Source organism: Charadrius vociferus, unplaced genomic scaffold (genome assembly GCF_000708025.1).
Source record: "Charadrius vociferus isolate BGI_N301 unplaced genomic scaffold, ASM70802v2 scaffold119, whole genome shotgun sequence".
Taxonomy (NCBI): Eukaryota; Metazoa; Chordata; class Aves; order Charadriiformes; family Charadriidae; genus Charadrius; species Charadrius vociferus.
The window spans coordinates 820,356-836,518 of NW_009650170.1; the positions used below are offsets into that span (position 1 = coordinate 820,356).

At 35.1% G+C, this 16,163-nt stretch overlaps 1 protein-coding gene across 1 annotated transcript in view; it reads left to right on the plus strand.

Annotated features, from left to right (window-relative positions):
• LOC104293072 (chromosome unknown open reading frame, human C3orf67) overlaps positions 1-16,163 on the plus strand; it is a 76,859-nt gene that overhangs the window by 57,559 nt on the left and 3,137 nt on the right. The window contains exon 14 of the mRNA XM_009892534.1: positions 13,639-13,730. Within this exon, the coding sequence (XP_009890836.1) occupies positions 13,639-13,730 (92 nt within the window). The remainder of the gene's footprint in view (positions 1-13,638; positions 13,731-16,163) is intronic.

Genomic DNA, 16,163 nt, shown 5'->3' on the forward strand with positions numbered 1-16,163 from the left:
GCCCATTATCAAAGGAACTGTCTCTATCCTTGTGAATTGTTACAGTGGCTGAAGTGGACAAAGACACTTGACTGTAGCCTACAGAATATGATATCAGGTACCTTGTGACTGACACTTTGTTGAGGACTCTTTATTCCAGAATCGATTTCATAATTCTGATTGCATTAGAATTGCCTATATTTTAGTGCAAGCTACATTGTTTGTCTTCTTTTTGTCCATACGTTGGTTGAGTCAGGTTTTATTAAGTTATTTCTATGCATGTGCTAAAGCAATTTGGTACTCAGTACATTTTATATACTGAAAAACAGAATAAACACCATTATCTGTAAAAATAAAATGTTTCATCATATCAAGTTAATACGATCAACAATGAAAACTTGTATTCCACATAATAAAATTTAAAACAAAATAGTATAAATTATTACTTAGTTCTTATGCTATTTTAATCCAGTACACACAGTAGACTTAAATTTCTTTAGAAATCCTTTTCGAGAAATGCAGGCAAAGTATTCGTAAAATACCTGACTGCAAGTGCATCATAAATTCAGTAGCCCTTATGAACTGCCAGAAAAGCATTATTGGGCTGTAAATACAGAAGATGACAAAATTACGAGGTCAGTTTGCATCATGATATAAAAACTGGAGATGATGTGACTTGAATACCATTATTCACATCATTAACTTCCATTTATAATGGAAAACTCTGTAATGTTTTTCACAGAGGGTGTGTACCTAAATGAGAGGGAGATAAAATTAATGGTAATTCTATAACTTTGTTCCTAAACTGTTTTTAAAGCCAATTTTAACAAGAAATGTATGAGCAACTGGAAAATGTCTATATCTTTATAAGCCTACTGTAGCTATGTAAGGGAACACACAGAATAGTTGAAAAATTGATGGATCGTATGTAGATGAGTGAGTATAAATGCCATGGTATGAAGACAGTTACGTGATGCACTTACTGAAGCAACAAATAGTTTGTTGTAAAGAGTGATAAAGAATTTGACAGGTCTCAAGTAACTTTAAAAAGTGTAGTAGAGGTATTTTCTGGGAAATGAGAACAGCAATGCGGCAGCTATTGTCCAGTAAATGTAGCTTCTGTCCATAATAAGATAAAAGAACAAGCCAGGAAAGAAAGCACCTGTGAAGATAATGGAAATACAGTCAATAAAAAGACCCAGATAGACTCATTTTCCATTGGTTCCACTGGGTAAAGGTCATAAGTCTGCCAAGAACGTTGCTACTGCAATACAAATCACCTCCACTTCATGCTGCTTTGCAAGGCATAGAACCAGTTAATGAAAGGAGACAGGCTGACTGCAGAGGCCACAGAGCCAGATGAGCCAGATGATGTGCGGTCTTACAAACCTTAGCTATGCACTTCCCACTGACTGATACGCTAGATGGTCCCAGCTGAACTCTATGTTATTTCTTCCTCCAGTGCAGGGACTGGAAATTGCTGTGTACGCTGCATCTTCTTAGTAAGCATTTGTCCTGCAAAATATTTGTGTCGTTAGAAGGTTTGGAAGTTTCGTTAATGGAAACGCTGAAAGAAAGTAAATATTCTAGAGGAATTTCAGCCATACTGAACTGCAAAATGTAGAGCTGCTCTCTGGAAAAGGTCACTTGAGCCTAATTTTATGGAGATTTTCTGAACTTCTACAGATGCTCTCCAGAAAGTTTCTCTCTGATAAAAGCTGATTTTTCTATCTTTGAGAGAGGGTTTTTTAATAAGTTGAAAGCATTTATAAGCATTGCCTCACCAGATTCTCTGTTGGCATCCTACTCAACTCTTCCCAAGCTACCAAATAAAACTTGTTCCTCTGAAGTTCAAACAGCTGTTCCCCAGAAACTGCACTAAAGTAGGGCACAAATATTTTGGCATTTCATTGGATATACTTTCACAAGAAGTATGTTTTACTGAAGTAATTTCATACAAAATGTACATAGCCGGATTATCAGTTAGGTTTTACCCAGACATTTGACTACATGTTAAAAAAAAGGTATTCACATAGTGAATTGTGGGCACAGGGATTTGATGGTAGGCAATGTCTGTCTGATTTGGACTATAGCCAAGAACGTAACATCAGCACATAAAACACAGGCATCATTTTATGAGAAAGTCTATTGATCGGTGGTTTCAACCCAAAGAATCAGTGATCAAGCTGTGTTTCATTCATAAATAAAAATAATTGTTAAACTGAGGTTTAATTTGTTGTCCCTATTGGGTTTCGTATGTTAACAGCTCTAAAATCAACAGCCTTCCCAAACTACTCCATGTATGTGGGGCTGACAGCTTTTCCAAGGGTGGTTGGAACCTGCAGAAGCTAATTAGTATATCAGTCAATGAAAAGGATCTTTTGAAGTATTGTCTGTGCCTCTGCTGTGGGCTTGGTCAGAGTTACCTGCACAGAATTACCAGACATAAAGAGAACTCTACTCCCTTGTTGGTTCCACTTCTATCTCCTCTGGGCTGCTGGAAGCTCACACTGGTATGTTACAGTTGCTCTGAAGTGGTAGGATTCAGGGCCCTCCTCAAGACAGTCCAGCAGCTAACTTGTAAAATGAGCTAGATTTGTCTGCTGTGTACATGCAAGTCAGTTGCTTCTTCAATGGGATCTTTTGTGTTTAAATTAGTTCCCATCAGTGGGTTTGCTGTGAATAAAAAAGAAACCTCTTAAAACGAAGGCACCTACGAGGTCCCTAAAATTTTAAGGAAAACCAATGATATTAAGAAGTGTTTACTAAAATTGCTGAATGGAAATACGATGCAGTTCAGGCTAGCATTTTGTCTAGATTTGTGTTTTTTCTGTAAAAAGTGTCACCATCGTACTGTGGTTTAAATCCTTTGTGGCTTTGCCACTTGTGGATGTGACAGAAAGTTCCTTGTATCTATAACTGGCTGATAAGGACATGCAGTCTGACAAATGATTACTAGTCGTTGACCTCACTTGACATGGGCTTGGTACAGGCTGAGTAAAGCAAGCTGTCTTGTCATTGTAACCTACATGTGTTACATTAGACTGATTAGGATGTCATCATTCCTCTACAATCTGAAAAAAAAAAAAACAAAAAAAAAAAACCACCACTAACAATATTTTCTTCCCTTTTTGGTGAAGATATCTCTGCAATTATGATCAATGTTATAGAGTGGAGATTTATCATCACAAAAGATGACTTGCAGATTAACATGTTTGAAGACGACAGTAACTATAAACTTTTCAGCAGGAAAAAAAAAAGCAGGAGTTCAGGTTTTACCTTAAGATAAAATAAGCAAAACTCATACCCTTAATTACTGCTTTATCAAACAATGTGATTTTCTTATTTTTGTAATGATAAGCATGCACAGTAGTTCACACAATCATTAAATGGATAAACATGTTTCTTTAAATGCATTTTGACTTCTTTTCAAACTTGATTATTGGTAAAATTCTGGTCAATTAGTCAAATATAATGAACACTTCTTTCTATGCATAGCTCTGACCACTCTCTATTGATTTTAGGAAATAAATTCTTTCTTTCACTTTTTTTAAAAGTTTCTGCTACAGACGTCTTTTTTTAGAACCTATTGTTGCCATAAATGTTACCATTATCATGGCACCTGAAATTTGCATAATATACCTGTGATTCCAGCACAAAAACACATCCACTGCAAACTCTCAAGTATTAAAAGTATGTTCAGCTTTGAGACTCCCATTCCAGTACTGTCATCTGTCCCAGATGAAAACTAAACGTTCCAATAGCTGATGCATGTGTTATTATACCATGGAGAGATTCAGTAAGATTAAACTCACCTACAAAATGGTGCAGTAAAAGAAGGATTGTAGTTATAATATTTAGTTGCATTACACCAGAACTTCTCCAACATGCATGCTCTGAAATTCAGACACAAAAGGTCTTTGTCTCACGTATTTCCAATCAAAGGCTTAAATAGTAGAATAACTTAAAGTTAAGAAGCAATTTTAAAGATTGAGTTTTGCAAACAAAGAAGCATATTTATGTTTGATTCATTACAAGATCAAAGTCATACAACTCCATTACTTCTGCAAAACAGACAATATTACATTATGAAGTATTATAAAATTATACAACAGTTGTCAAAATAAGTGAACAAGAACAATGTATCACAAAATGTACTTTGGTTTTTCATTGTACTTGTTCAGTTACTTTACACATCCACAAAATAGAGCAATTTGCAAGAGGTCTCCCAGTCGTTAGTCTGAATTAGCAAAGTTCTGCTGCATTTGTCAGGCTATAATATGCATGAAAAAGAACATGACAAAAGAAGCAAATGGCACAGGAAACATCTAATTGAAAAGGTTAAAATTTTTAATCATGATGGTAAAAAGCTTAGCTGCAGAAAGGTTGTTGAGAACCAAGTGGCTAATATGTAAAAGCTTGTTAAAATAATCCCAAAATGGCTTTCCCTTGTATGGGAATCTGAGAACATGAAAAAATGTCAGCATATGTGCACAGGGTTTGAATATAAAGTATGGCAAATGCTTCCAAACATTCTGTTGCATCTGTGTTAATATAATGCAGTTTTTCTCTTTTTTTGTAGCTTCAGGACTTACTGAGAATATTTTCTTATTGTTTCCACCCTTTTTCTGAATATTCCTGGGCCATTCAAACAGTGTTGTCTGACTGTGCTTATATGTAGAGTTGATGGAGAATAGGCAGTAAAATGTTTTACATGCCTCTAACATCTCTTAGATGGAAAGGAAGAGATAGGTGTTATCTTGTAAGTAGTCGGGGATTCTCTGTTCGCAGAGTGTTGCAGTCTCTCCTCCAGTACTCAGTTGAGTTGCTATTGCCCTTTGCCAGTGTGTCTTCTTCCAGGGGATCTCCAGTGTTTACGGATGACAAGACACTTTGGTCCAGCCACAAGCCAGCATCTCAGGTCTGAGTCCAGCTTCTTACAACTCTTAGAGCATTGGGATTTTTAGGGTAGTTCACAGGGCAGGCAAGCTGCCAAATAGGTTTGTACCAGTTGTATTATTCCCTTTTCTGGAGAGAAAAAGCTTACTACCAGCCCCCCATCTATGGAAATACTTTTTTATTCCTCCATCTTCCTGAACTGGAAGCTTTTTTAAATACAAACAAATCAGGCTCCTTGATTGACATTCCGTCTACATACAACATTTTCTTACAGAGCACAACTGTCTGGGTTTCCAAGCGCACACATGCCCACACCTCCCTTCCCTGCTATTCCAGTGGCATTTGTGCAAGAGTGTTGGTTTTGATTCCTTTATGTTATTTTACGTTTTTTATTGAAAGAACTTTATGGTTTTGAAGAATTAAACTGAGGTAGCGTACTTCTCGCTTCGTGGTGAGGATTAAGTTTCCAGCTTCATGCTGCACCTTTCATTGCATTAATATACTAAAAGGTCAGAGTTTTCTTGCAAACCAGGACACATACAAGTGGATTTTTTTACTTTTCTGAAAAAGAAAGGTAGTTTTCACATTCAACAGCATCACCTTTAACAAGTTTGATAACATTAAACTGAGTGCTCTGTTGAGTCATGCTCTCCATTGATTTTTAAAAGCCCTCTGGCTCCATGTCGTCCAGTTTAAAGTTAAATGTGATGCAGTCTCCATCCAGGATGCACACAACAGTAAGATGCTGGTGGTGGCTGGCTGTGGAGAAAAGGAATTACTTTAATTGCACCGAGATTCCTTAGGTACTAGATTCAGGTGTTGCCTGAACTGGTGGAATATTAAAATGTATTTTTTTAAAATAAATGGTTTATTTAATTGTTAAAAGTATGTAAAAAAGGAAGCACACTACCTAACGGACACTTCATTAAATGTGGAAATCCATTTGATTCACTAATCAATGACTATCTGATGTACTTATTAGAATTTACTTGCTTAGGATTAGATTAATATGAAGGAGTTTTAATACACCTTTGCAAATTCATTACTTCCAATGTATACAGCTGATCTTCTGATAAACAAATCAAAACTAGCGAAGAAGAAAGGGTTAGTATTTTACTTAAACTAGATGATAGAACACTGGTTTTCTCTACTAGTGTCATTTATATTGCTAGTGCATATTGAGGCTATAATCTAGCCAGCAAGCCAACACGGTGATGAACTAGAGCTTTTGTCTTTAAGCAACTTCCAATGTTGCTGTTATTTAACAGAAGCTATGATAGAAGTTTCATGTATTTGACTGAAGAACACTGACCAAATAGCACAATATATTAATTACTAAGCTGTTAAACCTCCAAATTGAGATAATTCATATTTTTAGACTGATGTAGATGACTGGTTTTGATAACCTGCACAAATTTATCATTTGAACTTTGATAATGCAAATAAAACGGATAGCATTAACAGGTCAAACTTTCAGCTAATATCAGCGTGATTATACTGTATGCACTTGTAATAGCACCTTACACTATCTAAATTTCTTGTTTAATAAGTAGAATTCACATTTCCTTTGTTATCCTTGAATCTAATCTAACACCCATAAGCCAGTTCATTTACAGATTTCAGACTTTAAGAGGAGCAGATTCAAGTCTTCCATGCACAGTTGCACTTGTACTTTTATGATCTCTTTTTTTTAGTTACCAATTCATTGAAAATTAAATAATTTAGTTTTTAAGGAGGTCTTTCTGCCTCCATTAGAAGTGTGGTATTTGGCAGGCTGGACTTGCTGAAGTGGTTTGGAGGAGGGAAAAAGGCATTCTGTAAATATTCCCATGATTTTCTAAATCTTAGTGCTCACAAAAAAAGGAAAGTTCCAGTAAGGCATACAGTAAATGAAGATATTATGTATTAGGGATGGAATGAATCTGTCACTTTGACGGATTGTGAGGCAAAGAACAGATTAACAGATTACTCATAGTCAGAATGCAGCTCACTGTGAAAAATGTGCAGGAAATGATAAGTGTTGGTTTGTGCTGATTTAATGATATTTTGAAACTACAATAACACTCCAGGAGAATAATACAATGTATCTCATGGCTTGCATTTTTAAACCATCAACATATTGCCAGATTGCCCTTAAATACTTAGGATATTTCTTTTTAAAATCGAGCTTTTAATTCATGCAAAGTCATATGGACATGTATATTTATGTTGTTTTTCAAGATTTTTATTAAAATGTGCATTCAAAAATCCTTAATTTGTATGTATAACTATACTCTATATTCTTTTGGTAGTATATCTTCTTCTTCTGTATGCTCGCTCATTTTTCCATTATAACGATACTGGTTTTCCCACCTGGAGCTGAGTAGCACTGAACAGTTATTGATGTATAAGTTAATATTTCATGTTTCTTGGTTTATGGCATGTTTCTGTAAGAACCTTAAGAATGTTCAAAATTTGAAATAGTTTGAAGCATTTTAGATACAATAATAGACAATTTAAGGCTTAGATGACTTCACAGTTATTATATACATATACAGTGGCAGGACGTGAAATTTGATTTCAACATTTTTCCAAGTATGATTGCATTTTGTACGTAACACAAACACCATCTTATTGTTAATAGCCTTCATAAGTCCTTGCGTCACTACTGAAACTATTATTGAAGGGTTTATTTCTATGGAAATACTTCTATTAAAAAAACCCACCCATTACGCATACATCATTAATATATTACAAAGCAGAACCCAAATAGGTGTGTATAGGTGATCTGATTTAAGTTAATGAAGTTACACATATACATGAAGTTCAGCAGATATGTAAATAATTGAAAATTCAGATCTCCTAATCTAGAGGAACCTAGTAAGTAATGCGTGCTCCAAAGAAGATGTAGCAGGGAGTAGTTGAGGGGTGTTACAAAGCTAGGTGACTTTTTATTGATTCATCTAGCAACTGAGTTAGTCTCTAACAGCCATTCTTAAATAGATATAATTAAAAATCGGAACAACTGAGAAAAATAGGTCTTCATCTAAGCTGAATTGAGTATTTAGGCTATACTGAACCATACTTTTGGTCTGAGCTGGCACTTTGCGTTCAGTGGATCATGGTAAGGTATTACTTACTCACTTTGAGCATTTGCAGGAGAATTTGCTTCATGTGGTATTAGATGTTACTAATACAACAGAAGTATGTGCTGAGATTTTAGTTGATAGTTGCATAAGATGTCAAGAATTCATCCTTTATTCCTTAAAATATTTTTATACTCTCGATTCGTATATTGGCATTCTCTGGCCCTCCACAGAGTTAGTCAAATTATCCATTGTAAAAAATAATTCAGCAAATGTGCTCCTCTTATTATCACTCAGGCACAAGCCAGTTCTCCTCTCGTGTTCCTAAAGGTTTACTAAGTAGTTTATGCAGTTAAATACCATCTTTTGTGTTCTGTATTGATTGTACTCTTCAGATGCTTAATAGTCTGTCAATTTGATGTGTTCTTAATGATACAAAATTGATGGGATTTTTTCATTCCCTTATTTAATATAATATAGCCCTTGCCTTGCATTTTTTTAAGTATACTGCCAGACTGAGCGAACAGTTTGAATATTCCTTTTAATTCCTGTATAGATTGTGGGACAAAACCATACAAAAACTTTGAAGCGTTTTAATTTTGTTAATAATGTTGATTAAATCATCCCATTGATTTAAATAATGCAAATTAAATCTGATCCAAAAGAAATGCAGTAAAGTATGCTATCTCAATTCGCAGCAATGTTAAAAACTTTATACTGTGATTTGCCATTTTTTCAGTCCAGCCAGTAGGATAGACTGAAAAGCAAAAATATCTGTAAAAAATCGAAGTATCAAAGATGTTCATTAAGATTTAAAACAAAACCCTCTGATGCTTCAGAGTTCTGTTGATGGTAATAATTTTCATACATTATCATTGATAAGTGCTACTTAATAAAGCATCACTAATTTTCTCAACAGATTTTATTGATGGATGCCATTTTCTGCAAAATTTAACACTGAAAACAGTGTTCATAAGTCCAAAACATTCTTTTGCTTTCCATCACAGTTCAGCTATCATGTGATATTTCAATATATGTCAGTTATTTTCTGAAAGTATTTTTTAAGAAGAGGCAATAATATCACAAGATTACGTAACATTTTTTATTATATTTTGGTATGGAGAATAGCTTTCAGAAAAATGAAGAATTTCAGTGCAAGCAGTAAAGGTGGATGATCCTTTGAATATGTGTGGAAGCTATTCTGAGCCTTCATACAATGTAACTCACAATGTCAAAAGAAAATACTTGGCATTCCGCATTGTTATCAGGAAAGCTCTAGATAGTTTATTGCATGTTGATTGTATTGATTACAGCTGGAGGCATTGATAGCATAAATAGTGTCTTTAATTAGTCAGAATGTGTGATTAGCTTTTCTGTTTTAAGGAGATAAACTAGCTTCTTAAAGAAGTTCCCCAAAAAATATTCTTTATTCAGTTGGGAAAAAAAAAAAAAACACAATAAATGGGAACCACAGGCCACAGTCTGCATTTCTCAGAGTATTGCCAGTTGTCTCCATGCTGGGCTCTACTTTTAGGCAAAGTGTAAAAATTTTTCAGGATTTTTTTTTTTTTATATATTAACTCATACACTCTGTCTCACACACACATGCTTTAGCTGCTTCCTAAAAGCAACCGCAGATTTCGTTGTGGAAAGGCCTGTCTTGACTGCTAGACTACAGCATCTATCAGAATTACCACTGTAAACCCACTTTTCAGAAGTATATCAATCAACTGCCAGTATTTACTCTGCTGCAATTTCGCCAACAAGATTTCAGCACACATGAGATTTTTTAAAGTTTTTTTTTCAAAAATTTAGGAAAAGCTGATTTAGACATTGCTAACTAACTTGTGTAAGTAATAAACCAGTTTTTGATATGTATTGTGTAAAATGTTTCAACCTTAAAAGGAATAGTAAGTCAACAATTAATCCCTAATACTGTAGCGTTTTGATTACTTGTCTTTGTGGGAGGGGGTTGAATAGCAAAACTATTAGTTTTTCTTGGACATTAAGAGAAAAACACATGAACTGAATCTAGACTGTCTTAATTGGAAATATTAAGCTTGCCAACACATCTCTGTTGCCTCTATCATAAATAAAAACTCCTTTGCCTCCCTTTAGAAACATCAAAATCCCTAGATCCTACACTTGCATCTCCTAGTGAAAACAGTAATTCATCTACTGAATCAGATGCATCAAAGTAAATATAAAGATGAAACTGAACAATTCTACATGAGAATTGTCTCCAATAAATACAGGGCAAAATCAAAGACAAAATCATCCAGCTACTCACAAATCATCCCATCTCTGATTTCTCAGATTTGATCTCTCAGGAGGACCTTCCAGAAATAAGACTTCAAAATTAAATTTATGAATTTCATGAGTAATAAGAACGATTAATTTAACAGAAATAAGGGTTTGATGACACATGATTACCTTGCTCCCTCGATGTTCTCTAAATGAATTGTCTCTTTCTTTTCCATTGGAGGTAATTGCCTTATTATTTTTCTTTCCTTCTTACTACACCCTCTCTGCTTTCCAGGTACTAATTACTTTCTTTAGAAATTCTCTGATACATATTTTATATGAAAAACACGTATCTTTAAATTCTTCTGGTTTGTGCCAGACCTGTAGAACTGCATATGTACTCTAAAGCTTCTTTCCTTTTCTCACTGCATTTATTGGTCTGACAGTGATAATTCTCTTTAGAAGCAGGCACCGTCTTTCCTCTGTCCTTGCACCACTTTAGCTTGAGCAGTCTTCCTAGCAGAAATACTCTAGTTGTTCTCTGGATCTCAAACATCACTGGCTTTTTAAAAAGCTGTAGTCAATTTGGAAGAAAAGGTAGCTTGGGAAGCAGAGATATAGATGAGCACTAATAGTTCTTCCTCACCTTCGCTAAAATTACTGCACTTTCTCCAAGCGATTGCCTTTGCTGACTTTGTGTTTCAGGGCAATTGGAGACAGTCAGGTAAGTGATAATGCTTCGTACTCTCTGACCACATCCTATGAGCATGGTCAGACTCCAGTCTTAGGCTTTTGTTGGCTGATCCTGAGGCAGCACAAACCACACGTGCAAGTGGCGGATATCATAGCATGCATTTAACTGTTATTCCTAAAAATTTTTGAATCTTTGATGTAAACAAAGAGTCTTTGGCTGTATTCAGGGAATGCAAATATGGTGAGCAGCGACAGAGCGCGCTAATAATGAGATGTCTAGGCAAGTGTGTTGCTGTGTGGATTAGTTGTACCAGTTCTCACTGGTATTAGCTGAACAGCAGAAGAGGAGGAGGATTGCTTTTGAAGTTGGCCATATATGTGAAAATAATATGATGGTGTAAAAAAAATTTGAAGTATGTTTTTTACATGTTGAAATGATGGAAAATTCAATATCTCTTCCTTTAAATGTGCTATACTACTTGCTGGATTTCTACACCAGCAGTTCTGTTTCCTGAGGCAGAAAATTAGTTTTTTCCTTTTTGACTGCAAACAGATAGGTGGTTGTCCCCTGATTCACCCCAGATTATGTGTACATGCCAACAGGAGATGATGTGGAATCAATAACAAGTCCAAAAGTAGCAGAAAAACTAACAAAAAAGAAAAAAGCAATTGGCATATTTTAGCAATTATAACACATGACTGAGCATTGCCAGATTTCTCTGTCAGAAGCAAATCTTACATGAGATCGTTGAGGCTTTCCAGAAAGTAGAAGTACATTACCTGCTTTCTTGGTGTTGGACAATTGAGTTGAGACAATTACAGTCTGACAATGTAAAGAAATCTGTCAAGCTTTGGAAAAATTCATCTCTTCTAGAGGAGGCTGTGGATGTTGAAGTTACCCCTGCAGCTCTGGCTAATCTCCCTGCCCTCTAGCACAAGTTTGCGTGCATAGCATTTTTGTGCCAGCTGTTGGAACAGTCATGGCCGGACATAAATTGAATCAACCCCAAAACAAGTTGCATTTACTCTGTAGAGCTGCACTGTTCCCATCAGCATGAAGCAAGCACAAAGGACTTTAAAGATCCCTTTTCACTTCCATTCCCCTTACCTTGTGGTGAAATAGGTTAGTCAGAAAGGATGGATCTAGTTCTGGCAAAATTAGATGATTTACTGAAGTCCCTCAAATCTGTGTTCAAGTGTTAACTTGCAATTATTTAGTCTAGTTAATGGTTATACGGAAGCTTTAATGTGTTATAGCTCTTTACTGTTGAAGAGGATAGATGGAAACTTAAGGAAACATCATCTGTGCAGTGTTCAGAGATTAGTTTCATATATGAACAGAATTACAAGATTTGGTCACCTGCACAAGGAATTTCTTAACTTTGTAACTTAGATATGTCCTTCTAGGTCTGTCTTTCTCTGATTGATTGTATAATATGAGTGACTTTTTCAGTGAAAAAATCTGCAATTCAGTTTGCAATAAAAAGCAGTAACAATAACAATAAAAACAACCGTTGTTCTCCTTTCTTTGAGCTTTAACAATCAAAGACAGTGTATCATAAAGTGTATGTGAAATGAACATTGAACTTTGCATGAATATATGATAATGTGAAAATCATTTTTAAAAGCTATCACAAAGTAGTGTTCAGTAGAGACATAAATTGCCTATTAAATTGAATGGGTGAAGAAGGTCCATCCTACCTCCTTATGATAAAGATCCCCTCAAAATTTTTTTGTTTGCAGAAGGAAAATAGATATGTGACAGCTGTGATGAGAAGTCCTCTGCATAGTCTTGCCAGTAGCTAAAATCATGTTAGTCTCAAAAACAATTTTTTTTATTTATAGCATATGACATTTTATAACAATAAAAATGTTATAAGCAATTGTTTATAATGTATTTACTTAACCTTTTTTCCAATATCAACAATATTATCAACAATAACATCCTGACTCAATCCAATGTTTCCTTCTTAAAAACACTAGACAACTGTTAGTATTGTACTCTTAGCTCTGATCACTAATTCCATCCCTTCATTGAAAAATTGTAAAGGTAGATTAAGCTGGAAAGGTTAAATTATTTAATACAAACCAGGTGTCCCACAGTTAATGAGCACTGAGTTGGTATCGCACTGTTGGTGGCATCCATCTCATGGTTAAGTCCAGCTCTAACTCAGGAGCCGTCCAGACTGTGAAAGATATACCGCTTGCTATGTCACACTGTTACAGGGGACTCCAAGCAGTGCCAAGGCAGTGGTAACCAAACACATCTCTTGTGGATGTCTTTAAGCCTTTTTCCTTAGAGAGGGTAAGGATTTTGGATCAAATTGACCCCCAGAGTCTCTGGTCAAACACAAGTTGTTCATCCCATCTTTATTCCTCAGAAGACGACTCTCATTAAGTCCCATAGGCTTTCAAAGTATAGCTGTGTGCATTATGGATCACACCTCACGTACGCCTTTTTCTGAGAGCACTACCAGCTGAAATCTGCAAAGTAAACCTAACCTAAAACACAGATTTGTAGTGTGAACAGACCAGGTGAAAAGGCTAAGGAAGGAAGGAAGTCTTCATATTTAAGAATCGTCTTAACTGTAAAGTTTAATTTTAAAATAATAAAACCCAGCTTGATTTTGTTTCATAACACTCGATGGCCTGCAATTGCCATTAAAAATTTTGGGGTTTTTTAATAATCAAAAGAATTAGAACTAATAGGAACACAAACTGTGTTTTTATGAATGATATTTTGTTTTGTATTTTTCAGGGACTGGTTGAACATGTTCAGTCCCCCCATCATTCCTGGAAGCCAACAACTGGAAGAGCACACTAAATCTTCAGCAAATCAGAGTGTTCCAGGTAGGAATTTATGAAGACAATGGAAAGGACCTGAGTAGAAAGACATTTTTAAATGCTGTTTCTGTAGTGCCGGTGCTGCCTTTTCTATAGTAGTTTTCTATACTGCTACATTTTGGTTCCAAGTTCTCTTATTTATTATTCTCAGCTCAAGCTGGCAGAGTTTTCCATGCAGTATTACTTGCCTCTTATAGAAGAATAATTTATGCAGTTGCAGTTTCATAATGTTCTGGCTTGATACACAATAAGTCATAAAAAATGCATCTTATTTGTTTAAAATAAGGAATTTTTGCTGGTGGGGATGGCAACCCTATGAAAGAAAGAACATAAAGACTAAATATTCTTATTCAGAAGCACAATTACACTTACGTAAGTGATACATCTCTTATGAAGAAAAATTTCAGATTTAGCCTTAAAGGAAATTGCAGCATGATATCCTGAGTCAAGACTGTTATCACCAGCTAAAGTGCTACAGGTTTTTCTTTATTAATGGCGTTTGCTTGGAGAATGACAAAGAACTTAGCTGAAACTGGAAAGTCAACAACAATAGAATAAAACAAATACCTTCTTTTCTTCAAATGCCCCTTTTTCTTATTGGTTGTCTTAGGAAACAGGGTAGATATCTACATTTTTCTTGAAGTCTGGGGAATTCAATGTGAAATCTCATAAATCTGACCTGTGTATTTTGACTGCCTGAGGGATGAAGATGTCTCAGTGATTTACTGTCGAAAATAGATTATGCCCCTCAAATTGGAAATGTTTTCATAGATGTATATTTGTAATTGTTTATGACAGCAAAATAGAATTTTGCTGTCAGGAAGGGACCTTGCTTTGAAGCATCAAATAATATGTTTTGTTAAGGGTCCTAAGTAAGCCAAAGAGAATTGGACAGTAATCCTTGAGTTAAAGGCATGTTGGATATAAATTTCTGATAGGTGTCTCAGAATTTTTTTATGTTAGTATCAAGAAATCCAAGACTTGCTGCAGTAAAGCTAGAATTTTTGCAAATTTTAAAAATTCTGTTATCTTTAAAAAGCTTTTAAAAATAAGTATACTTGGGAAGTTGTTGGATTTCTTCTATTATTCACACTAGAATTTGCAAACTGTTTTGTGAATTGTTCCTAAACTCATTTTCTTTTATGCTGAAATATTTTACATCATGTGTCTGTGATTGCACGTTTGGAGAACAGACAATCTCTGTATACATTAGCTTTTTATTTTGGCTTTTTATTTTTGTGCCTTTATTCAGTCAAATCAAATTCTGACTCACGTATATATATGATATTTGTAATTTTGATAACTTTACACAGAAAGAAATCCTAGAAACACTATCTCCAAATACTCTAAAAAAACTGCTGTACTGTTGAAGTGATCAAGCTTCATTTCCCCAAGAAGTTGGAGAAAATAAGAGAGAACAGCAAAGCTGTTCCCTCCCCAAACAGGCCAGTTTGGATTTTTTCTGAACTACTAGACACCCTTCTGAATTAAAGTAGCAGATAAGAAGCCGAGTAATCATAGCAGCTGTGGGAAGGGGAGGCCTGGTTGGCAAAGTGAGGGGGTACCTGTACAATATACAGCATCTTCTTCCAATTCCATACCTCCCTTTCTGATTGTTTACGGTCCTTGGCAAATAACGTCCTTGCACTATATTGAGAGAAAACTGGTATGGTTTTGCTCACATAAAAGATACAGTTAAGTGGAACCCAGATCTTTAGATGTAATATGGTGGTGTGTGAAAATGCTGTGCTGTGTCAGATTGGGTTGTACCCATTAACTATTAGAATCTGTGTGTTTTAAAAAAATCTTAATGGACAATATTAGTTAGATGGTTTGGAGTATCATTTTTGAAAGAGGCGCTAAATAGATCTTGTCCCGTGATACATCTTTTGCACTTCAGAAAAAACTTTTTTTTCTTCTTAATCACTTTACTTGAGGTTAGTTATTTGTGTGATGAAATAACCATTTTATTACTGACAATTAAGTATCAGATCTGATCAACAAACTGAATGCTCAGATTCATTCCAGGAAATTCTGCTGCCCTACTCACTTTTTGGTGGGTTTGTGGTTTTTTTTTCCAGACATCACATTAGAAAATTAGTTATTTCTTATGTTGGAAAGTGACTTAAGTGTCATGATTATTTTTTGTGTGTGTGCAGTTTTCCAGTATTCCAGGTATCACAGGATAACAAAAGCATATTATCAGTACTGAAAATCTGCAGTGAGTCATAATGTATTCAAGATAATTAATTTTATCTGAAAGTACCCTTAAAGAAAAATAGATAGTATATTTATTAAAATTCTTTAATTCTATATTTAGAAAAAATCTTTAAGTTGGAGCATAACTTTGGGGAAAAAAGGTGATTTGTTTCTAAGAAAACACTTTACTCTGTAGTTCGTTTCTTAATGTTTGCACTATCCATAGTACAGAGTTAAACA